A 26,246-nucleotide genomic window follows, 5' to 3' on the forward strand; every position below is an offset into this window, starting at 1 on the left:
TGTCTCTCTCTCAGAAACAAATAAACATTAAAAACAATTTTTAGGGGCACCTGGGTGGCTCAGTGGTTGGGTGTCCGACTTTAGCTTGGGTCACGATCTTGTGGTCCGTGGCTTCGGGCCCTGCGTCGGGACCTATGTTGACAGCTTGGAGCCCGGAGCCTGCTTTGGATTCCACATCTCCGTCTCTCTGTACCCCTCCCCCATTCATTCATTCATTCATTCATTCATTCATTCATTCATCTCTCTCTCTCTCCAGAAAATAAACATTAAAAAAAATTAAAAAAAGTTTTAATGAATAAAAAGCAGCTATTCTCCAGATAAGCAGTTGTCAAACTTTTGGTCTCAGGACTCCTTTATACTCTTAAGGATTATTGAGGCGCCCGGCAACCTTTAGTTTTGTGGACTCTAGCTATCGATAGTTACTGTATTAAGCAAAACAAACATTTAAATACTTACGCACTTAAAATTACTAACGAACCCGTCATACGTTAACGTCCATGCGTGTAACGAAAACTAATTATATTTTCCAAAACAAAACAAACTTAGTGAGAAGAGAGCCACTGTTCTACAGCTGTTCAAATCTCTTTACTATCCAGGTTAACGGGAGACAGACGGTTCTCTTATGTTTCTGTGTCCGATCAACGGATAGGCAGCACTACATGTTATGTAGCCTCTGGGAAAAGCCACAGTACTGCACGCTCACGAAAAAAATGGACGTTAAGAAAGACAAATAACGTTTTACTATTATTAAACCAGCTTGGACCTTACGCAGACCCCCTGAAAGCTTCTCAACATTCACACCCAACTACCTTCTGCTTTTTTTTAATTTTATTTTAGAGAGAGCACAAGTGAGTGGGGGGCAGAGAGAGGGAGACAGAGGATCGGCACTGACAGCAGAGGGCTCGACGTGGGGCTTGAACCCATGAAACGCGAGATCATGGCCTGAGCTGAAGTTGGACGTTTAACCGACAGAACCACCCAGATGCCCCTTATTATTATTTTTTTCATTTGAGAGAGAGAGAGAGAAAAAAAAAAACACGTGTGAGCCGGGGAGAAGGCAGAGGGAGAAAGAGGGAATCCCAAGCGGGCCTCACGCTCAGTATGGGGACCGAATGCCGGGCTTGATCCCATGACCCTGGGATCATGACCTGAGCCGAAATCAAGAGTTGGATGCTCAACTAACAGCCACCCAGGTTCCCCTAAATTTATTTTTTTTAATGCTTTTTTACATCTCGTTTATGCCCGGGTTCCTTGTCTGTTTCTTCCTGTCAACTCTTTCCATAATGCTCCACTGTTTTACCCCTCTAATTTCTGAATTTTCCAATCCTGAGATATACAGTTCTTTCATAACCTCTATCGCTTTCTCAATTTCCTTTAGCTTCTATTGGAATATTAGTCTTAGTGTGCTTTGGTACCCGATTTTGCTGATACGACTTAATTATCTGCAACTTTATTATTCGGAAGGGCGATGTTCATTTTTTTTCTTACAACATGCTTGCGTCCGATTCACCAATCTGTGTCTGCTGCTCGCTGTTAGGTGAGATGGGAAGACCCAGAATAGTTTTTCTCCTTTCATGGTTCTAGGGCTCCCTCTCCTGGTTTTACATTGAAATACTGAAAATATGGCCCCTGAGCGTAGCCACCCTCTCAATAATTTTCTTTGTGTTTATTTTTTTTGAGAGAGAGAGAGAGAGAGAGAGAGAGAGCGAGCGCGCGCGCAAGCAGGGGAGGGGCAGAGAGAGAGGGAGACACAGAGTCCGAAGCAGGCTCCAGGCTCCGAGCTGTCTGCACAGAGCCCGACACGGGGCTCGAACCCACGAATGAGAGATCATGACCTGAGCTGGGAGTCGGACGCTTAATCAACTGAGCCACCCAGGCGCCCCACCACCTCTTCAATATTCAATGAAATCTACTTCCTCTTTGTTCTATTGGCATCTGAGCTTGCTTTCTCCTTTAATGCCCTGTCAAGCAGGGTCCGTGGTCCCAACGGTTCATTTTTAGGGAGTGGCTCTGTCCTTCCAGAGAGATTTTCACCGGGTGTTTTTTTGAGAGCCTTGAGGGCTCAGGTCTCTCTAGCAGCCTCACACCTCCTCCAGTGTCCTCGCCCGCCCGTTGTCAACCACAAATCAGAGCCTGTAAAGCACCTCCCAACTGTAACGGTTGTTATCCGATATGCCTACAAAGTTCTTTACTCCAGGCGGGGACCCCTCCTTTTGAGGGTGAATACTTGTAGGAAAGTTCCCTCCTATTCTCACCTCTGCTTCCTCCTGTACAGCTGCTGTTCGGATCCCTAAGTCCCCCTGCTGCTGGCAGTTCAATATTTGGGGATTCATGGGCCCTCCGTCAGCTAGCTGGAGCTCTGGTTTTCCTTTTGCTTTCCTGCTTTCTCTATTTCTGTTAGGGGTTAAGGAAGATTCCCAAACTACACTCTCCCCGTCGTGCTTTCCTTTTCAAGTAAGTTTAATTCATTTATAGAGGGGAAGAAAGAAGTGATGTGGATATGAAAGATGTTGACTGTGTCCAGAGGCTGCCCCAGGCAATGATGCCCCTCCGTGCTCCAATTGCTACTCTAACCGTTCGAACAGTAGCGGGACATCAACAGGGGGGCACTACCAGAAGCCACAGTTCCTAGAGGACATGTCAATCTCTTTCCTCCACCCTTAAATACAGTTTACTGGGTGACACAATAGGAAAAAAATCTTTAGGGATTTGACTGAAAACATCTTATTTTCTGGATTATCTATCTACCTATCTATCTATCTATCTATCTATGTATCTACTGTAAGAGTACGAGTTGGGGAGGGGCAGAGGGAGAGGGAGAGAGAGGATCCCATGCAGGCTCCACGCCCAGCACACAGCCCGACCGAGGGCTAGATCTCACGACTGTGAGATCATGCCCTGAACCGAAATCAAGGGTCGGACCCTCAACCAACCGACTAAGCCACCCGGGCGCCCCTGGATTATTTACTGCATGAACAGTATCTGTGGCTCCTTAGAGAAAATCCGTGCTGGTTAATTTTATGGGCCAACCTGACTGGGCCATGGGGACCTCAGATATTTGATTAAACATTATTCTGGGTTTGTCTGTGAGGTTTGGGATGAGATTAACACTTCAGTTGAAGGCAGAAGGCTCCTGCCTTTGGACTCGGCTTGGGACTACGCCATTGGCTTTCCTGGTTCTCAGGCCTCTGGACAGAAGATGTGGGGACTTCTCAGCCTCCATAATCACAGAAGCCAATTCTTTATAACCAATAAATCTCTTTTCTCTCTCTCTCTCCCTCTCTCTCTCTCTCCACATACACACATACACACACACACACACCTATATATTCTGTTTCTGTGAAGAACTCTAACACAAAACCTTTATTCTAGTACCTCATCACTCTGTGACAAGAACTCTCTTTTTAAAAAAAAGTTTGTTCATTTTGAGAAAGAAAGAGAGAGAGAGAGAGAGAGAGCAGGAGAGGGGCAGAAAGATAGGGAGAGGGAGAAACCCAAGCAGGCTCTGCCATGTCGGTGCAGAGCCAGACGCAGGGCTCGATCTCATGAACCGTGAGATCGTGACATGCGCTGAAATCAAGAGGTGGACACTTAACCAACGGAGCCACCCAGGCGCCCCAAGAATTATCTTGTTTTAACCCAATACGAAAGAAAAATTAACAATGCTAATAATAATAAACCACAATTACTAAGGGCTTACCATGAAGCAGGCACTATGCTAAACATTATTTTTAACGCTTACTTATTTTTGAGAGAGCAAGAGTGGGGGAGGGGCAGAGAGAATGGGGGACAGGGGACCCAAAGCGGGCTCTGCACTGACAGCAGAGAGCCCGACACGGGGCCGGAACTCACAAACTGCGAGATCGTGACCTGAGCCGAAGCCGGATGCTCAACCGACTGAGTCACCCAGGCGCCCCTCTGCTGAACACTGGACAGTGTCATTTAGGCCTCACAAAACCCTAGGTGGGCAGTACTATTATTTCCGCTAATTCAGAGATGAGAAAACGGGTCTGATGGGCTGCTTTCTGCTACAGCATCCAAACTCCTAAAATCTCAGTGGTCGAACCCAGGAGAAGTTTTATCCGTCATTCCTGTGACACGTCCACTGGGGGGCTGGCACTGGAGGCCTGTGGTCACACCAGTCACTCAGGGACACAAGACTGCTAGAGGCTGGTCTCAATGGACGGGCGGCCCAGGAGACCTGGGGCCCAGGACTTTATCAATCAGGGTCCTGGCAGGAAACAGCACCCTCGAACTGAGCAACTTGAGAAGCGTTTAATAAAGGGATTATTTACAGAAGTGTGGGCAAACTATGGGGAAACCACAAGAGAGAGAGGACAGCACGTGCGGGTGAAAACGGGGAGCTTTTATACCATCCCTCGGCCTGGAGGGTCCAGAGGAGGCGTGACTCTGCCGAACCAGGAGCCGGTCTATGTCTCCACCCTCCTTCTGGTCTCCCACTGGTGCTCCCCTGTGGACACGTCCCAGGGGAAACCAGCAGGCAAAGGGACTTTGAAATCTTCCACACAAACCAGCCTCTTGGTGCCAAAAGGAGGGTGGTGAGTAAATCTGGAGGGGCAAAGAGGAGCCATCCCACATAGCCGCCAACTGGCTATGAGAGCTTAGCACACAGCAAAGTCCAAAGATTTAGTGAAGTGGGGGGTTTAAGCTCTGTGATTTTCCAGAGCCCCCGTGACTTTATTTTCTTTTTAGAAATGTTTTTTTTTCTTTTTTTACAGTTTATTTTGAGAGAGAGAGGGAGAGGGCGCACACATGAGGAAGGGGCAGAGAGAAAGAGGGAGAGAGAGAGAATCCCAAGCAGGCTCCATACCACCAGCGTGGAGCCTGATGTGGGGCTCGAACCCACGAACTAGGAGATCATGACCTGAGCTGAAGTCAGATGCTTAACCACCTGAGCCACCCAGGCGCCCCCCTTTTGACTTTAAACACTATTTTCCTAAAATACTAGTTACTGGAAGTAAAAAAAAAAAAACAACAGTTAACTCACCCATAACCATAAAGGCTAGCTTGCATAATTAATACCAATCACAATGAATATTTACACAGTCCTGCTCTGAATGTGGCTGCTCTGGTTTTCAGTCTCTCATCCTCCCCGCCCATCACTTTATAAAACAAGGCACGAACCCCGCAGTGCCCCTTCTGAGCAAGCCTGTGCACGGCCAAGAGGAAGGAGCACTGTGGGTATGGACCACCAGAAAATGACGGGGCGGGGGTGACATACTGGGTGAGTGGCCTCTCAAGGCGGGGAGTAAACAGACTGCTCCCCTGTACAGTGGGACCCCCGAAATCAGGGACAGCAGGATCACAACAGCTGTTTCTAACTGGGCGCGGACTAAGGAACGACGAGTAGTTGACCGAAGGCCTCTGGTACGGGTATCTAAAAAGTAGCGGGGGTAAAATAAAAGAGCAGACAGAGGAAGAAGGGAAAATCAAGAACCGGGATTTGTTCCTTCGACTAACTTGGCCTGAACACTTCACGTGTGTACTAAAGGGCACTTAGCACTTGCGAACCCTCAGTACACAGTGGTGAGTAGCGTTAAGTACAAAATAGGCTCGACTCAAGAGCCGTGGGCGCGAGTCACTGGAGGAGGTAGGGGAGTGCGTGTAGGCAGGTGGCAGATGGGACCTGAGCCTCAAAAGACAAGCAAGAGACTGACTGGGCAGCCCGGGTGATGCGACTAGAAAATTACTGGCACCACCGATCACCGATTTGGAATCCTGTGTCGACATTTCAGAAAGATTTCCATTAAAAAGCAGTTAAAGTTAATGTCCTAGGGGCGCCTGGGTGGCTCAGTTGGTTAAGCGTCCGACTTCGGCTCAGGTCATGATCTCATGGTCCGTGAGTTCGAGCCCCGCGTCGGGCTCTGTGCCGACAGCTCAGAGCCTGGAGCCTGTTTCAGATTCTGTGTCTCCCTCTCTCTCTGACCCTCTCCTGTTCATGCTCTGTCTCTCTCTGTCTCAAAAATAAATAAACGTTAAAAAAAATAAATAAATAAATAAATAAATAAATAAATAAAATAAAAAAACCTAGAGGGGGGGCGCCTGGCTGGCTTGGTTGGTAGAGCACGCAACTTTTGATCTCAGGGTCATGAGTTCGAGTCCCATGTTGGGTGTAGAGATGGCTACATAAAGAAATAAGCTTGGGGCGCCTGGGTGGTGCAGTCGGTTAAGCGTCCGACTTCAGCCAGGTCACGATCTCGCGGTCCGTGAGTTCGAGCCCCGCGTCAGGCTCTGGGCTGATGGCTCGGAGCCTGGAGCCTGTTTCCGATTCTGTGTCTCCCTCTCTCTCTGCCCCTCCCCCGTTCATGCTCTGTCTCTCTCTGTCCCAAAAATAAATGAAAAAAAAAACGTTGAAAAAAAAAACAGAAATAAGCTTAAAAACAAAACAAAACAGAACTGGGATAGCAAAACCAAAAGGAGAGACCATTTGTTTTAAAAATGGGGAGAACAAAGAAATTTCTGCCTGAGCCAGATGTGGATAGAGACCAACGTGATTAGCAGATGCTATGGTCAGTGCTTTATACCTGTTAGTTCATTTACTATTCGCAATAGCCCTGGGAAATAGATATCATTACTCCTACCTCATGAATGCAGCAACAGACATGGAGCAGAGAAAGTGTGCCCAGGCCACCCTGGTCAGTGACTGGTAGGGCTGGAGCTCAAACTTACCCCTGTAACTCCACACCCCGCGCTCTTTCTCAAAAACCAGGGTGCTTCAACCAGCCAAGCCTTCGATATCAATTTGCTTAGTGCTTTTAATAAGTTATGGGGCTAAGAGAGGTCAATGGTTTTTGGAACAGTAATGTTTTTCAGACCCATACGACTGTCTAGGGCCGTGCCACCCAATATGGTAGCCACTGGGCACAGGTAGCTATTTAAGTTGCTTAACATGAAATAAAATTTTAAAATCGGTTCTTCAGTTGCATTACCCCATATTTTAAGTGCTCAATAGCCACACGTGGCTACTGGCTACCATACTGGACTGGGCACAGAACATAGAACATTTCCACCATCGCACTGACCTAGGGGACTCCCCCGAGAGGTGGTGCAGTTGTGTAGTGGGGAGAATCTTAGTAGCTTTAAAATCACTGCTGTCCAGAAGGTTAGCGGGCCTTTCCACCGCCACTCTTGGGCCTCCACCATGTCTCTGCAAATTCTTTGCCTACGATGTACTCTCGGTGGTTGACATTATAGGAAGGAATAGCTGTGACTACTTTATGCGAACTGATTTAATTGTAGGTTCCACCTTTGAGAGGAGAGGGTTTCTGTTTGTTTTTGAGCTGCGGAGGAAGAGGGGCATATAATAATTCCACTTTTAAGAACTGGCTCAACTAACGCTTGAAAAATACAAGGTAAGAGATTTATTAATAGGAACCAGGTCACGGAGCAAAGGAGTTTACAAATAACATTACATTCACTCCAGTGGTACCAGAGTACATTTCCACTACAAAAAGGGCTTATTTATTTTTAATTTTATTTTAGAGAGAGAGAGTGCCAGTGGGGGAGAGGGGCAGAGAGAGAGAGAGAGAGAGGGAGAGGGAGAGGGAGAGAGAATCCTAAGCAGGACCCACACTCAGCACAGAGCCCGACATGGCCCTGAGCCGAAATCAAGAGTCGGACCCTCAACCGACTGAGCCACCCAGGCGCCCCAAGAAAAGGCCTTATTTAAATGAAATGATGTATTTCCGGGGCACCTGGGTGGCTCAGTCAGTTGAGGGTCCGACTTTGGCTCAGGTCATGATCTCACGGTTCGTGAGTTCGAGCCCCGCGTCAGGCTCTGTGCTGACAGCTCAGAGCCTGGAGCCTGCTTCGGATTCTGTGTCTCCTCTCTCTCTGGCCCTCCCCTGCTTGTGCGTTCTCTCTCTCTCTGTCTCTCAAAAATAGATAAATAAACATTAAAAAAAAAAAAAGAAATGATGTATTTCCTAAATGAGGCCAAAGGCAAGGCACGGAGGAAGAAGACAGTCTTGGTGCGGAAATTATGACCAAATTAGACATTCTGAAATGAAAGACAAAAGGGAAAGAAATACAGGTGGAAGCAACCCAAGTGTCCCGTTGCCGATGGACAGATAAACAAAACGTGGTATATATGCACAATGGAATATTATTCAGCTTTGACACCTGCAACAACAGAAATGAACCTTGAAGACGTTACGCTGAGTGAAATAAGCCTGGCACAAGAAGACAAGCGCTGTACGATTCACTTCTCTAACAACATATCTACGGTAGTCGAAGTCACAGGGACAGAAAGCAGGATGGTCGGTTACCAGGGACTGGAGGCAGGTGCAAACGGGGGGAGTCACTGTTTAACGGGTACAGAGTTCCAGCGGTGCAAAATGACAGCCGGGAGCCTGCTTGGGATGCTCTCTCTCTGCCCCGTCCCCTACTCCCACGTACCCAACCTCATAACAAATAAACTTTTAAAAATTAAAAAAAAGAAATAAAAGGGAAACGCACACCCTTCTTACAAAAGCCATCTACCTCTGTTAGACCACTTCCGGTCTCTTCCTCCACCATTCCGTGCTACTTCTATTTAGTCTCTGTACCGCAACCAGAGTTAACGATCGCTCTGTACGTTTTAAGATGTAACTACTGGAATATCAGGATGACGAAGCCAATATGTGCAAAATACCTGGGTCAGTGGCAGAGATGATGGCTCCGAAAAAGAGACAGTCTGTGTAGTAAAACTTATCCGAGAGCTGCCCCACGACCTTCATGAGCTTCACTACACCGTACATGAGATTCCTGTAAGAAGGGAAGGTAAACTGCATCAGAAGAGGAAACAAGACCCCGCCTGGGTAGCCTAGCCGACACGCGAACCGAGCAGCACCGGAATACCGTAGTTCGAGAGTGATCTGTGAAAACATCGGGCAGCTGTTGTGGTTGGACACTCTCACCAGGAACACGTGCAGATAAGGCTTTGGCACCAACAAATGGTTTGCAGTTAACGTCGTGGCGCTGACACATCTGAATGCCTACTTGATTTCTCAAAGTTGTGCTTACTCACAGCTATAAAGCGCGGGCCTCGGTTAGCAACGACTTTAAGGCATCTTAAGCAGCTGGGTAATGGAGAAGAAAGGAAGAGGAAGAACGCTGCATCGTGGGTGATAGATTGCCACGAAACTCACAGGGTTCTAAGACAGTGTGTGTAACGCTGTGGAAATGAGTGCACGGGGCGAAGCTGGAGAGAGAGAGAAAAACCGGGTGGGCCACAGAGGTCTAAGCGTTCCACCTTCTCGGCTGGGACGGGTTTCCAAATTCTCTAAATGTGGTAGTGAAATACCAGTGCACCCATTGACACATGCGGCCTCTCCTTCTCTGCGTGGCTTGGGCAGGCCAGCCACGGCTCTTCTTGTACTGTGCAGGATGCACCATGGCCCGAGACAGGCCACCAAGTTAAACATTTCAACTTGGCTACAGCACACTTCCTACAGGAGAGCTCACAAAATGGGAGGAGTGAGGAGTGTTCAAAGGCCTAGTACATGTCACTAAGGGTGTGTGTGTGTGTGTGTATGTGTGTGTGTGTGTGTGTGTGTGGTGATGGCAGCTGCAGGGGTTAGGGGAGTAAAAATAACCACAGAATAGACTCATTGTACACTACAGCTAAGGCTCTCATCATGATACTCTTGCTGGTAAGGGCCACGTCGTGGCTCCTCTCCTTTGCACCCCGGGCGCCCAGAACGATACACTGTTCAATTTTAATTCCCAGTAACTCTGAGATACACGTTTGATTTGCCTTGTGTTGCTCGTCAATTACCTTTCAAACATTTCCTGAGAACCACACGTGCCTCTCCCTTTCCTTCTCCCCCAGACTTAAGACTCGGGCGCTAGGCTTCTCTCTGGCGGCCTTTTCCCATCTGGCCACCCCTGCCAGTCATCTAAGCTGTCACTCTTCCATGGCTCGTCTCTCTCAAAAAGGACAAAGCCTGAGCCCCTTCTATTCTGGCCACATGGAAGGCCCTGGCCTTGTATCTCCAGCTTTCCGGCTAAGTTTTTAAAAATTAACTAAGGTCCACACTTTCTTCAGATTTTCTTAGCTTTTACCTAACGTCCCTTTTCTGTTCCAGGATCCCAGCCAGGATACCACACGACACTGAGCCCTCACGTCTCTTTAGTCTCCTCCTGGCTATGACAATCTCTCAGACCTGGTGTGGTTTTTGATGACCTTGGCAGTTTTGAGGAGCACTGGTCAGGCGCTCTGTAGAATGTCCCTCAGCTGGGACGCGTTGGACTTTTTTCTCATGACTACACCGAGGTAGTGGTGGGGGGCGGGGGGTAAAGTGCCACTGTCATCACAAACATCAAGGGGGCAGAGTATCAGTGCGATTTACCACTACTGCCTGCAAACCCCCCTCCCTGTACTCCGTGGAAGGAAGGAAATCACTGCGAACAGCCTGCAAACAGAGCAGGAGGGGAGGTACATTCCTTCACCTGCGGGGTGGGGGCAGGGATCGACATACCTTATTTGGAACTCTTCTGCACAGGAAATCCATCACCTCTCCCCCATTTATTTATTCTCCCAATCATTTATTTATTTTTTTATTTTATTTAAATGTTTAATGTTTATTTATTCTTGAGAGAGACAGAGCATGAGCAGGGGAAGGGCAGAGAGAGAGAGGGAGACACAGAATCCGAAGCAGGGTCCAGGCTCCGAGGTGTCAGCACAGAGCCCGACACAGGGCTTGAACCCACAAGCCGCGAGATCACGACCTGAGCCAAAGTCGGACGCCCAACCGACTGAGCCACCCAGGCGCCCCTCGCCCAATCAGCAGTGTCTACATCAGTAGACACTCAGAGGTTTGCTTCATGGTTTGGGACCAGTACGATGTTATTTTGTTGTTCTTTGGCCATTGGCCTTGGGGGAACTTTCAGGTTGGCTCTGTGTCTCTTTGACATGCTCTAAGTTTTTCCATGTGTCTGTTTGTTTTCTGGGCGCTCTCTTGCCTTTTTGGCACTGTGCTATGCCCTGTTCTTATCTCGTGTATTTGCTGCCCTAGCCCTAGAATCTGCGATTTCTGCAAGGCGTCCTGCTTCTTTTTATTGGAGAATGTTATCAGGAATCAAGATTGGGGGACTAGGTGTAATTTTATTTCATTTTAATTAAGCCTAGTCTTAATTTAAATAGCTACGTGTCATAAACATCAAAACATCATCATAAACATCAAAATCCTGGGCTCTGCTGGTGTTCAGGGGCTGGGGTGGGGGTCAGGGGACATGGGGAGATGTTGCTCAAAGGGAACAAACTTCCGGTTAGATGATTAACAAGTTTGGGGATCTAAGGTATGACATGGTGATTATAGCTAATAATACTGTATTGCATACTTGAATTTTGCTAAGAGAGTAGGTCTCAAATGTTCTCATCACAAGAAAGAAATGGTAACGATGTGACAGGCTGAAGGTGGTAGCTAATACGATGGTGGTAATGACTGTGCAATTTCTAAATGTATCAAATCAACGCACTGTCCACTTGAAGCTCCCAGGATGGAATGTGTCAAGTGTATTTCAGTACAGCTGGGGAAAACACCAACTCTGTGGACCCATGTGGATCTCATCTCTTTGGGAATGTTAATTTGGTTAATGACAAAGAGCAACTTACCCAATAATGAAGCAGGAAACGGCAGTCCCCAAGAAAGCGTAAGCCAGAATAGACCCGAGATTTCTGAAAAAGTGTCTCTACAGAAAACAAAAGGCAGGAATCACATTGTGATTTTTGATACTGAGCATGAGAAACACAGTAAAAGTCTCTTGAAAGTGAGACTTTACTTACTGCCTCCATTATAACAAGTAAGAAGTGAAATTACTCCTGAATAAAGCTGTTTAGCTATAAACATTGTGGTTTTAAAATATCCCTTGTCCCACTAATCACTGAGGAAACAAGCAAGGGCTTGGTAAATTTCAGACAAAAGTCCCCTGATTATATTAAAGTACACGGAGAAAGAGAAAGTGTATGTGAGAGAGTGAGTGAGTGAGTGTAAGTAGACCAATCATTTTCATAGATTTAGCCCAATCTATTTACTGGTAACTTCTGGTGGTGGTGTACCTTAGATCATTACAGATATAAGTTTCAAACTGATAAAGTATGAAAGTGCTGTCTAAGGAGCTTTCTGCTAAATTCAGTATCAGAAAACAGTGTCCTCAGTATTCGCCTCATGGCTTATACCAATGTAAGATCTAGCAATTATTCAGAAATAGATGGCAAAATTGCAATGCTCTCAATGCTTCTGTACATTCACTGGTTACCTTCACACACACACACACACACACACACACACACACACACACACACACATGGCTTTAGCTCTTATAAGTTATTATGCCCATGGGACATTCTGATGTGGAAAGTCCCTGTCCTTGGGGTTCTTAGGACCCTGAGCCATGGTTCTTACTCGTCAAGGCATAAGCTGCTCTCATCGGACAATGAGAACTATTTAACAAAACCAGACGAACCATAAACCCCCAAACACCCTAATTCAATAGGGGCCAGGAAGACTTCATCTAAGAATTTTAAAAGGCAGGAGAGTCCCAGTGTACCAGCTGAGCGACATCAGGGAAAGACAGGGCTTGGGAAGAACTCAGCATGATCAAAGCAGCCACCACGAAGTGCCCAGTGCTTGGCCCTCTCTGAAGCTGTGAAGAAGGTGTCAAGGAAGGCCTAGGGCCCCTAAGCCACCTGCTCAGAAGAGAATCCTCCAAGGGCTTGCCACACCAGCAGTCACCAAATGGGGGTGCTGCCTGTATATATTATGCACACATTATGTCTGCCTTTTAAATCAGTCACTGTCTCCAGTCTTTTTTTTTTTTTTTTTTTGCTTTCTTCTGGGTAACCATCCCTAGGGTTACTTTGAATATGTTAAGTAAATTCATATCCGTGATTATTTGCCCAAACAAAACATTAGGAATATAAATCTGCCACCCCAAACACCCCCATGACATATCCTAAAATCTCTCACACACACACACACACGCACACACACACACACGCACGCACACACACACACACAACTACCCGTCTCTGTTCGTATTTGCTGATATGAATTGGCATACCTTGAAAAGAAAGGTATGCCAGGCCACTTATTTGTGTCTCATTACACTCAGTACTTAATTATGTGCCTCACAGCTTCCAAAGTGCTTTCACATACAGTGTAGATGCAAGACGTCGAAGGGCTCCAGAACCACATCCTCGTAGGGAAGAAAGCACAGCACCTCCTGGCCCTAGGACCGGATTCTGGTGGAATCCTCTGTCTTTCACCCTGTTCTCATTTGGCCAGTCATGTGTGGCTCCCCATGGCCGGGACCGAATCAAAGCTAATTCCAATGATCGTTTGTTCAGGTTAGGGGGAAAAAAAAAGGCCCACGTCCCCCTGATAACTATATGTGCATAGGTCAAAGGGTCTGAATATCTGTCTCCGTAGCTACCTTTAAGTGGTGAGTTATTACACATTTAATTGATAACAGGTTTAATCACAGGTGGCAAAACCAGACAAAAACCAGCTATTTCAGTGCCTTTATAAGGACTATCTAAAAAGGAAAGTGACTGAATGAACAGCGGGCAGCCTGAAAGACTGCCATCTTAAAAACTTAGGCTCAGGTGGTTGACTGTTGCTTTCGGCTCAGGTCGTGATCTCACAGTTCATGAGTTCGAGCCCCGCATCGGGCTCTGTGCTGCCAGCTCGGAGCCTGGAGCCTGCCTCGGATTCTGTGTCTCCCTCTCTCTCTCTGCCCCTCCCCCGCTCGTGCTCTGTCTCTCTCTCTCTCTCTCAAAAATAAACGTTTAAAACATGTTTGAAAAATAAAATAAAATTAAAAAAATAAAAACTTAAACTTAAATCCCAAACTTAAATTGGTAACTGGCAAAGCCTGTTATTTGTTCTCCTTCTGAGGAAATAAGTCTGATACAGGGAAGGCTCTGCAGAACCCAAAGTGTTTTTCAGCCATTAGAGCAGCTCTTACAACCAGTGATTTGGTTCCATTTATTTATTTATTTAGACAAACAGAGACAGACAGACAGACAGACACAGACAGAGTGTGCAAGTGGGGGAGGGACAAAGAGAGAGGAACAGACACAATCTGCCATGGGGCTCGAACTCAGGAACCATGAGATCACGACCTGAGCCGAAATCACAAATTGGGCGCTTAACTGCTTAACTCACTGAGCCATCCAGGTGCCATACCTTATGTCACTGTAGTACAATATCAAAACCAGGAAACTGGGGGCGCCTGGGTGGCTCAGTCAGTTAAGCATCCGATTTTGGCTCAGCTCATGATCTCGTTGTTTGTGGGTTCGAGCCCCGCATCTGGCTCTGTGCTGACAGCTCGGAGCCTGGAGCCTGCTGTGGATTTTGTGTCTCCCTCTCTCTCTCTGCCCCTCCCCTGCTCAGGCTCTGTCTCTGTCTCTCTCTCAAAAACAAATAAACGTTAAAAAAATAGTTCTATGTCATTTTATCACGTGTAGACTTGCGTATCCATTGCTGTATCAGGATACAGAACTTTTCCATCACCACAAAGATCTCTTTCAGGCTGTCCTTTTATAGCCACACTCCCTACCTCTACCATCCCGAGCCCGAGGCAGCCACTAATTTGTTCCCCGTCCCTATACTTTTGTCATTTCTAGAATGCTATTACATGAAATCATACAGTCCGTGATCTTTTGAGGTTGGATTTTTTTTCCCACTCACCATAATGCCTGTGAGATCCATCCAAATTATTGCGTGTATCAATAGCTTGTTCTATTTTATTGCCGAATAGTATTCCATGGTATGGGTGTTTGATTAACCGTTCACGTATTGCAAGATATTTTGGTTGTTTCCAGTTCAGGGCTGTTACAAATAAAATTGCTACGGAGAATTGTGCCCAGGTTTTTGTGCAAACGTAAGTTTTCATCTCTCTGGGATAAACCCTCGGGAATTAAATGGCTGGGTCGTATGGTGATTGCAACTTTGGTTTTATAGGAAACTGAAACTGTTTTCCTGAGAGGCTACACCATTTTATATTCCTACCGGCAATGTGGGAGCACTCCAGATTTTAAAAGAGAAACCAATCACTGATGATGAGACAAATATAGTCTCTGAGTGGGTGCAGAACACAGTGATAAGCAATCTGGGAGAAGGGAAAAACTAGAAAATTGTGTAGGTACATGAACACAGAGACTCCCATGCTTTAAGAAATACTGGCAAAAATCTCTTACCTTCTTTAAACTGTAGCCGGCATGGAAAATAATCGGAGGCAGGAGAATGTTGAAAAAGACCTCTGGATCAAACGTTACCTGAAAGTTTAAAAAGAAAAAAAGTCAATTTCCAGTTTAGTACCAGTTGGTGCTATAATATTTGCTTAATATTTTAAGCCACTGACTAAAGTTTCAATGTTTAAAGCAAATAAGACAGATGTGAAAAATCATGGACTCATCACAACAGAGAAGCCACTCCTGCTCTTGGTGTGTTGTTTAATACATATTAAGAAACAACAGTTTGGGGCACCTGGGTGGCCTGGGTGGCTGACCAAACGTCAGACTTTGGCTCAGGTCATGATCACACAGTTCGTGGGTTTGAGCCCCTGCGTTGGGCTCTGTGCTGACGGCTCAGAGCCTGGAGCCTGCTTTAGATTCTGTGTCTCCTTCTCTCTCTCTCTGCCCCTCTGCCACTCGTGCTCTGTCTCTCTCTCCCTCAAAAATAAATAATCATTTAAAAAATTAAAAAAAAAAAACAACAGTTCAGTGCGATCTGAGATTTCCCAGAAAGCTTCGGGCCAATGGTTTGGGGTTTTTTTTAGCCAATGTTTTTAAACAAGAAATAAAAAGCTTGATTTTTATCAAACCTTTATTCAAGGTTCCACTGCAACAGAAGATGCTGTCATGGTTCTTTATTAATTTTCTGGATCCTCCCACAGATTCATTTATAGACATAATTCTACTGAATTTAAGTCTCTTTTGAGGACCAGCCTTTTGTGAGACTTGATGTTGCCTGGATCAAAGTCTACAATGACACTAGAGGCTTTCTGAACATCAACATAAAAATTCAACAGCTCTAGGGCGACTGAAATTACCTTCTAGGCTTGATACGGGGAAATCACCCTGAAACTATTATAAAAGAGCAAAATCTTATCACATCTAGAGAAGAATGAAGCAGTCTATAAACCTCCCAAACTTCAAGAATTTGTTCATGTTGGCAGATGGACGGGCTCTTACTGAAATTAACCTTAAAGCTTCACTTTAATTATTAAAAGCCAAGTGAGCATGTCTCTTTAGAAACTGGAAATGTTAAGCAGCCTAATTAAAACTGCAATGCTTCTGGGCACCTGGGTGGCTCAGATGGTGAAGCATCCGACTTCGGCTCGGGTCATGATCTCGCGGTTCGGGGGTTCGAGCCCCGCGTCGGGTTCTGTGCTGACAGCTCGGGAGCCTGGAGCCTCCTTCGGATTCTGTGTCTCCTTCTCTCTCTGCCCTCCCCCACTCTCACTCTGTCTCTTTCTTTCTCCAAAATAAAATAATCATAAAAAAAAAAAGCTTCCTAAGCCAAACTGAGAGCCAGGAATGTTACCAATGCTCCAGGAGTCTGAAAGGATTTCTCTCGCCAAGGTCAACATGGAGTCGGAAAGTCAAACACCCCTGGCAGGGCAGCAGTGGCTGAGTGTCCCCAGCTCACCTTCCTCAATATGTCATTCTGCTCTACGCTGTTGATCTTGCCAGGGCCGATTTCTCCTTTCAGGGTGTATTCGAAGAACTTCCCACTGACGTTCACTAATAAGGTGCTGAAGGCCCTGTCTTCCTGAGTACAGCTTACTGACTTGTCATGACCACCGGTGGCGGGGGTGCCATACCTCAGGATCACGCCCACGATGAGCCCTGCAACAGAGTGGGAGAAAAAACAAAAAACCACATCAGGCCTGGGGAAAGACAGACAGAGAGCAGGGAAAGAGTGACACGGTCGACCGGCAACAACGAAGAAGCCCAGGAGTCATCTCGGAGCCCAGGGACAAGGTGTGTATTTAAGAGCGGCGGCGTAGTCCTTCCGAAGGGTTAACATCCTCTCGTACAAGTCCCTCGGCCACTGGGAGGATGAGGTAGGACAGTACCTTCCCTGGTTATTACGGCGCCGAGTAATTTTCACGAGTGATCACATCTCACTCCTCGGGCTTTTGGCAGAGGAACATGCAATGATAAGGAGCACAGTGTTTTTCTGCCAAGAACAGCACAAAGCACAGCCTCTGAGCTTTGATCTGGTCCGGCAGCCTTCAGGCCAGTCCTGCTGCCGTCTGCCAGCACGGACTGGGCCGCAGGAATTTCTAGCTCTTCCAAATGTAACGTTGCTTTGCCACACACCAGAGGGAGGGGGAAGGGGGTATAAAAAAAAAAAAGAATGAAAGAAAAGAAATGCTTTGGTTTAGGTCGCTTCAAGTACTGGGTGGAGGAAGTCATTACATCCCTTGGGGAGCTGCACAGCACAGTGCAAATGCTTGCAATCATGACTCAAAGGGTGTAGAGCTGGCTTCTTGGACCTGTGGCTCTAATACAGCTCAGATAATTAGCTGCAAGTCTTATTTTTTTTAATGTGTATTTATTTTTGAGAGAGAGAGAGACAGAGCGCGAGCAGAGGAGGGGCAGAGAGAGAGGGAGACCCAGAACCTGAAGCAGGCTCTAGGCTCCAAGCTGTCAGCACAGAGCCGGATGAGGGGCTCGAACTCACGAACCGTGAGATCATGACCTGAGCCGAAGTCAGACACTTAACCGACTGAGCCGCCCAGGCGCCCCCTAGCTGCAAGTCTTTAAGTCTCATACCATTCCTAGGAGGGGTTTCCCATTAGGAAAAAACAAAAACAAAAACAAACCCCAGCAAAATCGTGTAGAAGCATCTGATTCCACAGTGAAGGAATGTTGTCCCCCTGGTCCTGGACATGTGACATGTGACATGTGAAGAAAACATAAATCACCACGAGACACTTTCTATGATTCTCTTTTAGGAGGAAACCTTCAAATCTCTCTCCGTATTCCATTCTTTGCTAGCAGTGTTAAAAGACAGAATGGTAAAATGCTGTGCCATCTCATTTTGCCATTAATGGAGAAAGTTCCGTGAGAACAATGTTTACTGTATTCTGTGCATAATGTTCTATAACGTCTCTTATCACCAAGACATAGGAGAACCCACAAGACATTGCTGAAGAATAATATATGAAATCTAGAAAAAACACAGGTCCTTTAGCCAAACTCTGTCTGTACTGCATTATTAATTATTATTATTATTGGGGCACCTGGGTGGCTCAGTCGGTTAAGCGTCTGACTCCGGCTCAGGTCATGATCTCGCGGTTTGTGGGTTGGAGCCCCGCGTCGGGCTCTGTACTGACAGCTTAGAATTCTGCTTTGGATTCTGTCTCTCCCTCTCTCTCTGCCCCTCCCCTGCTCACGCTCTGTCCCTCCCTGTCTCAAAAATAAATAAACATTTATTATTATTTTTTCCTTCCCCTCCCCATGGCCTTCTGTTAAGTTTCTCAGGATCCACATAAGAGTGAAAACATATGGTATCTGTCTTTCTCTGTATGGCTTATTTCACTTAGCATCACACTCTCCAGTTCCATCCACGTTGCTACAAAGGGCCATATTTCGTTCTTTCTCATTGCCACGTAGTACTCCATTGTGTATATAAACCACAATTTCTTTATCCATTCATCAGTTGATGGACATTTAGGCTCTTTCCATAATTTGGCTACTGTTGAAGGTGCTGCTATAAACAAAGAGGTTAGAAAGGGAGGGAGCCAAAACATAAGAGACTCTTAAAAACTGAGAACTGAGGGTTGATGGGGGGTGGGGGGGGGAGGGTGGGTGATGGGTATTGAGGAGGGCACCTGTTGGGATGAGCACTGGGTGTTGTATGGAAACCAATTTGACAATAAATTTCATATTAAAAAGAAAGAAAGAAAGAAAGAAAGAAAGAAAGAAAGAAAGAAAGAAAGAAAGAAAGAAAGAAAGAAAGAAACATTTAAAAAAATCTTTAAAAACATGTCAGCTGGTGAAGAAAGAATCCCTGACTTCACAGGCATAGGACTAATATCAGGGAAGAATTTCGTTTTAAACTTTTAAAGAAAGCAAGCATGGATGAAATTCCTTTCACATTTAATAAGCTTAAGACGGCGAGGGGCACCTGGATGGCTCAGTCAGTCAAGTGTCTGACTTTATAGCTCATGATCTCATGCTTCACGAGCTCGAGCCCCACTCTGTGCGGACAGCTTGGAGCCTGGAGCCTGCTTCAGATTTTGTGTCTCCCTCTCTCTCTGCCCCTCTCCTGTTCTCTCTCTCTCTCTCTCTCTCTCTCAAAAATAAAAACATTTAAAAAACTTTGTAAAGAAAAAATACCAACTTCCTTCACAACTGCCAACTTTTCTAATTTTTCAAAGAAAGACATAACAACAACAACAACAACAGCAGCAGCAAAATAACCGCTCTCTACAGTTTATATATATGCCCATCCAAAAACTGGTGGTATGAGGAAGGAATTTAATTATGGACAGAGCGTGGTTCAAAAACCCCATGAGGCCATTAAAGAAGTTGGCCTCCATTAGTCTGGTGCCAGTTCCTGCTTTTGTGATTGAAGTTGTTGGGAAGAGAGTTGAGCAAGTCAACACTCAGCTGTAATTCGAGACAGCCATCCACCTGCTGTGATATTTAGATGTCTCTATTAATAAAAGCCTTTGTTAAGGAGCTGGCGAACAGGTGCATGGATACACTGTTCTCCTCTAATGAGATTTCACTTCCATCCTATGAGCCACTGTCTGGCTACCACTGTGGGCTTGTTTGCAGCACCCTCAGAGTTGTTCTCAGCTTGAAAGCTTCATCTAACATGCTGAGAAGAGAAAGCACTTCATTCCACACCCAGTTACACGGTGTGCAAAGAAAGCGAATACAATCTTGAAACGTTTCCATTTGTAATCACTCTCTATTTCCTGCTCTCCGCCTCAGGCAATTACTGATCTACTTTCCTATCTCTCTAGATTGGACGTTCCATATAAATGGAATCATAGGGGCGCCTGGGTGGCTCAGTCGGTTAAGCGTCCGACTTCGGCTCAGGTCATGATCTCGCGGTCCGTGAGTTCGAGCCCTGCGTCGGGCTCTGTGCTGACAGCTCAGAGCCTGGAGCCCGTTTCAGATTCTGTGTCTCCCTCTCTCTCTGCCCCTACCCTGTTCATGCTCTGTCTCTCTCTGTCTCAAAAGTAAATAAACGTTAAAAAAAATTAAAACAAAATAAATGGAATCATAAAATAGGGAGCCTTTTGTGTCTGGCTTCTTTCATGGAGCATCATGTTTTCAAGGTTCACCTGTGTGTAAGGAAGGTCTTAGTACTTCATTAGTTTTGATTGCTGAGTAGTATTCCATTGTAAGGATATGCCATATTTTGCTTATCCATTCACCAGTTGATAAGCATTTGGGTTGTTTCACTTTTCTGCTATTATGAATAATGCTGCTGTGGATATTTGCATACAAGTCTCTGTGGACATAGGTTTTCATGTCTCTAAGGCAGATACCCAGATACCATTTTGTGACAATCCCTTTCCCCCCTGAGCAATGAATGAGAGTTCTAGTTGCTCCCCACCTGGTAAGTCTTGATAATACACCAGAAAAGCTGTGAATCGCCACACGGCCAGCCTGGGAGTAATACTTCCCTGCCAGAGGATGACTTTGATGAAAGAAGTAAAGTGAGCCCATAGCTCTTTAAGACCCAACTTCTGTCTTGTCCCGACCAGTATATGAAACACTAAAATAGTGAAAATCAAGCCCGTCGGTCAAGAGTTCGGCCTCCAATCCAATGCCCCTCTTCTTTAGCAGCTGACATTTCTGAGGTTTGATTAAGACCAAGATGGAACACGTTTTTGTGATTCAAAGCCACTATCCGTTATAAGTAGTGCCCCCAAATATGGAATGTCACAGTCAGGAATAAGAAGAAGAAGAAGATTTTAGGTCTTAGATATCTGCTTAACAAAAGCAGACACAGAGAAACCGTTACACTGTCCCATGAAGTTCTTGGAAGAGGTTTTTATTTTTTTTTTAAGTCTATTCATTTATTTTGAGAGAGACCGAGACAGCACGAGTTGGGGAGAGGGAGAAAGAGAGGGAGAGAGAGAATCCCAAGCAGGCTCTGAGCTGCCAGCACACAGCCCGACATGGGGCTCGAACCCACGAAACCGCGAGATCATGACCTGAGCAGAAAGTAAGAGACGCGCACCTGACTGAGCCACCCAGGAGCCCCATCTGGAACAGGTTTTTATTGGAAACTAGGCCCAGGGAGGTAGACATGGCTTGATGGCTGAACTTTTTTAAATTTTTTAATTAAAAAAAATGTTTTTAATATTTTTATTTATTTTTGAGACAGAGAGAGACAGAGCATGAGCAGGGGAGGGGCAGAGAGAGAGGGAGACACAGAATCCGAAGCAGGCTCCAGGCTCTGAGCTGTCAGCACAGAGCCCGACGTGGGGCTCAAACCCACTAAGTGTGAGATCATGACCAGAGCTGAAGTCGGACGCTCAACCGACGGAGCCACCCAGGCGCCCCACAAACTTGATGGCCGAACTTTTAACTAGAGGAGTCCAATATGGTACCCACATGTAGGCTGTTTACGGCTTGGAGCCTGCTTCGGATTCTGGGTCTCCCTCTCTCTCTGCCCCTCCCTTGCTCATTCTCTGTCTCTGTCTCTCCCTCAAAAACAAATAAACATTAAAAAACATTTGAATGCTTTTAAAATAAAATTCACAGATAGGTTTGAGCGGAAGATAATGGGAGGTCAGCAAATCCCTGGATTAGGTCTGAGGACCTTTCAAACTACGGTGCTGGCTTTCTGCTTTAGATCAGGTATGTGATTTATTGGCTTCTGCTTCATACTCTGACATTTCCCAAAATCAAGGACAGCACCCGTGGGCTAAGTCGTCCCTCAACACATTTTAATTGCTGTGCTGTATATCTCTCCTTCAATTAAACACATCAATCAAATCCACGTCAATTGCCAAGGGACTAGACTACAAAGGTTACCACAGCAGATTATCACATACTTCCCTGACCTGTCTGCCACTCTTTGAAGGCCCAGCCGAGACTTGCAGATGAACATCAACTGCCCTTTGAAATAAATTAATCAATCTTTCCTCTGAGCGTCTGCCTGGAAGTCTCTCCCCAACTCTGTCTTTCCCTAGTCATCCCCCACGGGGTTTACTCCGACTTTTCCTTCAAGTCACAATATAGTCCTCACTTCTTCCAGGCAGGGAAGCCCTTCGTGACACCTCAGGATGGGGCACAGTCCACAACCAGGGCTGTCGTCACAGCATTCGACATGAAAGATGCTCCTTGGAATTGTTCAAGGCACTCGTACACAACCATATGTGGCCGCCCTCTTCATGAAGCATCTCTGGAACATGGTCCCTCCTGCGCTCTGAATGCCTTTTACCTGCGTGTCCCCCAGCCCCGGGACTAATTTTCCCGAGGACAATGCTCAGTGAGTGCTCGCCAGCCATTCCTGCACCTGACCCACCATGGCCACGCAATAAATGACGGCAGACGACGGGGACGTTCGTGAGTAGCCATCTGTTAACCAAGAATTACCTCATGTGAGTTATAGAAAAAGATACTTAGTTCTGAACTCTAAGAAAGCAACTACAATTAGTTTCAACCTCTTAGCTGCCATAAAAATCCAAGAACGCCCACACTGATCAGCCTTTAGAATTGGGCCCAAACTAATGACCACAAGTCGAGTACTCTCATGGGTTAAAAACCTTCCAACGGTCTTATGAGGCGTATCATGGAATCCACCTTCCTAGAGGCTCTGAAGTTAAGTAACGTTGCAAATAAACAGATCCGCTGATCGTAGTTACCTTAGACAGCCATGAAACTGGGACACACAACAGCAACCACATTTGCCGCTCGTGTTACTGGAATCACTGAGGGATGGTCGAGTCTTAAACGGAAAGAAATGCAAACATATGGACACACACGAGTGAGGAGGTAGGGTTTTTGATAACACCGGGGAAAAGAAATGAACAAAATAGAGCTTGTACTTACCTTTTAGCTTATATACACTATTTTGTATACTCAATGCAGTTCACAAGAATTTATCAGGATAAGGGCCACCTGGGTGGCTCAGTGGGTTAAGCATCTGACTCTTGATTTCGGCTCAGGTTGTGATCTCCTGGTTCGTGGGATTGAGCCCCGCGTCGGGCTCTGCACTGACAGTGCGGAGCCTGCTTGGGATTCTCTCTCTCCCAGTCTCTCTGCCTCTCCCTCATTCACACTCTCTCTCAAAATAAATCAATACACATTTTAAAAAAGGGAACTTATCAGTAAGAATGGTCTACCAGACATCTCTGTGGCTATCACTCAGTTCAATAGCACACTGCCAAGAGATCTAAGCATGCTTTGTATTCTTCCCAGTCAAGACGTGAACTTGCCCCCCACGCCCCCGGAAACTACTACCCTGAACTGGGTGTTCACTATGCTCTTAGAGTTTAATTGAGGCCATACGTTGCCGAATTTTGCATGTCTTTGAATTAATGACGTGTGATGTGAATTATTTGGGGACTGGCTTTTTTCACCCCATAATACGCTTATGAGAGTCATCCATACTGACATCCGGCTCTGGGGCAGGATTCTCACTTCTTGAAATTCTAATTTGGTTCTTTTGCAAATACGCTGGACTTTTTGTTTGTTGACAGAATCTGCACTGAGGGGTGACTATGTTTACGACCGTCACTTCTGCACTCTGTGACTACTCGTCGCTTACTCCAATTGGCTTCACGGGGTGGATAACAACACACTACTGTAAAAGGCTCAAATGCTTCCTGCAAAGGGTACCGGCTAAATAGTGTCCCTTCACATGGCTGAGTCTGTAACCACTGTATTAAAAAGAATGCAGCAATGCCACATCCGACTGTGGCTCAGGTCACGATTTCACTGTTGGTGAGTTCAAGCCCCGCATCGGGTTCCGCGCTGCCAGCTCAGAGCCTGGAGCCTGCTTCGGATTCTGTCTCCCTCTCTCGCTCTCTGCCCCTCCCCCGCTCACACTCTGTCTGTCTGTCTCTCCCTCTCTCCCTCAAAAATAAACATTAAAAACTAAAATATATAAATAAATACAAATGACAGCTAAATACTAAAGGGGAGCCAGGCCATTTCCTGCCTCTCTGCTCTTGGCACCTGCTGTCTATGCTGCCTGGTCTGTCTCCCAGTTCCCACCGTGCCCCTCCCCCCCAACCCCGCCCTGTCTACCTGGTCACTTCCTATTCATCTGCAGGACTAATCTGAAACCACACCAGCTTTGGCACAAAGTTAACCGCTCCTTCCTCCGGGCTGTTAGTGCGTGCCTATTCTCCCCAGGAGACGGCAAACTCCACGGAACCCAGCACAACGTCTGGGATGCGGTCATTGTTCAATAAATGTTTGCTGAAAGAATGAAATAACGAAAATCAAAAACGGTGGGGCGCCTGGGTGGCTCAGTCGGTTGAGCGTCCGACTTCGGCTCAGGTCGTGATCTCGCGGTCCGTGAGTTCGAGCCCCGCGTCGGGCTCTGGGCGGACGGCTCAGAGCCTGGAGCCTGTTTCAGATTCTGTGTCTCCCTCTCTCTCTGACCCTCCCCTGTTCATGCTCTGTCTCTCTCTGTCTCAAAAATAAATAAATGTTAAAAAAAAATTAAAAAAAAAAGAAAAAGAAAATCAAAAACCGTAATGTGACTACAAATAATGCTAATAGATTACACACATATGGAAGCATCGGTTCCCCAAACTATGACCATATTGCCCTTTCCCCCCCTGCAACTTACATCTAGGGTTTGGCAGGCAACAAAGCGGCATCTGAAAAAGATTGCTTTTGTATTTGGGGTGCAATTTCTTGAGTCATGAAATTGGTATCTGGGAAGTGTCCAAAGTCAACAACCAGAGGCGACATTAATGACACATCAAGAAACACGTCACACCGTGCGCCCGGCAAAATCTTTTATGTGTTTATGAGGGCAGAATAAAATGTAATTACTCGGTAGTTCAAGTTTGACCCAGCTCGCAACTATATCGTATTTAACAGCCTACTTGGTAAAATTATTTTATAACAAAACACACACTGGAGAGGCTATAACAGAAAATCTGGGGGCGCCTGGCTTGCTCAGTTAGAGGAGCATGTAACTCCTGATCTCAGGGTCATGAGTTCAAGTCCCATGTTGGGTGTAGAGTTTACCTAAATAAACTTTAAAAAAAAAAAAAAGAAAGGAAAGAAAATCTGTTTTTCGTCCTTCTGAGAGCTTGTACCGAACAGGTGTATGCTGTATTCCAGGAGGAGAGGGCTTTGGGCTGGGTGTTAAGCAGGCATGGAGCATTTAGCCTTCTGAGCCCCCCAACCAACACCACACACACACACACACACACACACACACACGCGCGCGCGCGCGCGCGTGCCAGCCTGGGAACACATAACTAAGGATAAAGCCAGCCAAAGTGACAACCACCATAAAACAGGCACATAAAGGGGCGCCTAGGTGGTTCAGTCGGTTGAGCATCCGACTTCAGCTCAGGTCACGATCTCATGGTCCATGAGTTTGAGTCCCACGTCGGGCTCTGTGCTGACAGCTCAGAGCCTGGAGCCTGTTTCAGATTCTGTGTCTCCCTCTCTCTCTGCCCCTCCTCCGTCTGCACGCTGTCTCTCTCTCACTCAAAAATGAAATAAACACTAAGAAATCCAATCAATCAATCAATCAATCAATGCATGCATGCATATATGCAGGGCGGGGCGCCTGGGTGGCTCAGTTGGTTAAGCATCTGATTTTGGCTCAGGTCCTTATCTTGCAGTTCGTGGGTTCGAGCCTCACGTCGGGCTCTGTGCTGACAGCTCAGAGCCTGGAGCCTGCTTCAATTCTCTGTCTCCCTCTCTCTCTGCCCCTCCACACTCACGCTCTGCCTCTGTCTCTGTCAAAAATAAAATAAACATTAAAAATTAAAAAAAAGAAAACCAGAGGCATAAAAAGGTGACACGGTAAGGAACAGAATAAATAATTCTTTCAGGTGAAACAAATAGTAGAGGAAAACTTCACAGAGAAGGTGGCTTTCTCAGTTGGGCCTTTCAAGATGAGTCAGACTTTCGTGGATGAAGGAAGAATGAGGTGTGAGCTAGATTTCAGAGAAAGCCCTCAGCATGATGTAGGGGAAGCAAACGTTATAGCCAGACCAGCGTGGCTGGAGCACAGACCATGTTAGGAGAAAGAGGAAGGGCAGAGACTGTGTGCCAA

At 46.3% G+C, this 26,246-nt stretch overlaps 1 protein-coding gene across 2 annotated transcripts in view; it reads right to left on the reverse strand.

Moving 5' to 3' along the window:
* Positions 1-26,246, reverse strand: part of SLC9A7 (solute carrier family 9 member A7) — a 125,166-nt gene that overhangs the window by 46,237 nt on the left and 52,683 nt on the right. For both annotated transcript variants that reach the window (XM_027053968.2, XM_027053967.2), the window contains exons 2-5: positions 16,659-16,858; positions 15,206-15,283; positions 11,618-11,694; positions 8,654-8,766 (exon numbers count right to left, since the gene is read on the reverse strand). In XM_027053968.2, coding sequence (XP_026909769.1) covers positions 8,654-8,766; positions 11,618-11,694; positions 15,206-15,283; positions 16,659-16,858 — 468 coding nt within the window. The remainder of the gene's footprint in view (positions 1-8,653; positions 8,767-11,617; positions 11,695-15,205; positions 15,284-16,658; positions 16,859-26,246) is intronic.

The sequence above is a fragment of the Acinonyx jubatus genome, chromosome X (assembly GCF_027475565.1).
Source record: "Acinonyx jubatus isolate Ajub_Pintada_27869175 chromosome X, VMU_Ajub_asm_v1.0, whole genome shotgun sequence".
NCBI lineage: Eukaryota > Metazoa > Chordata > Mammalia > Carnivora > Felidae > Acinonyx > Acinonyx jubatus.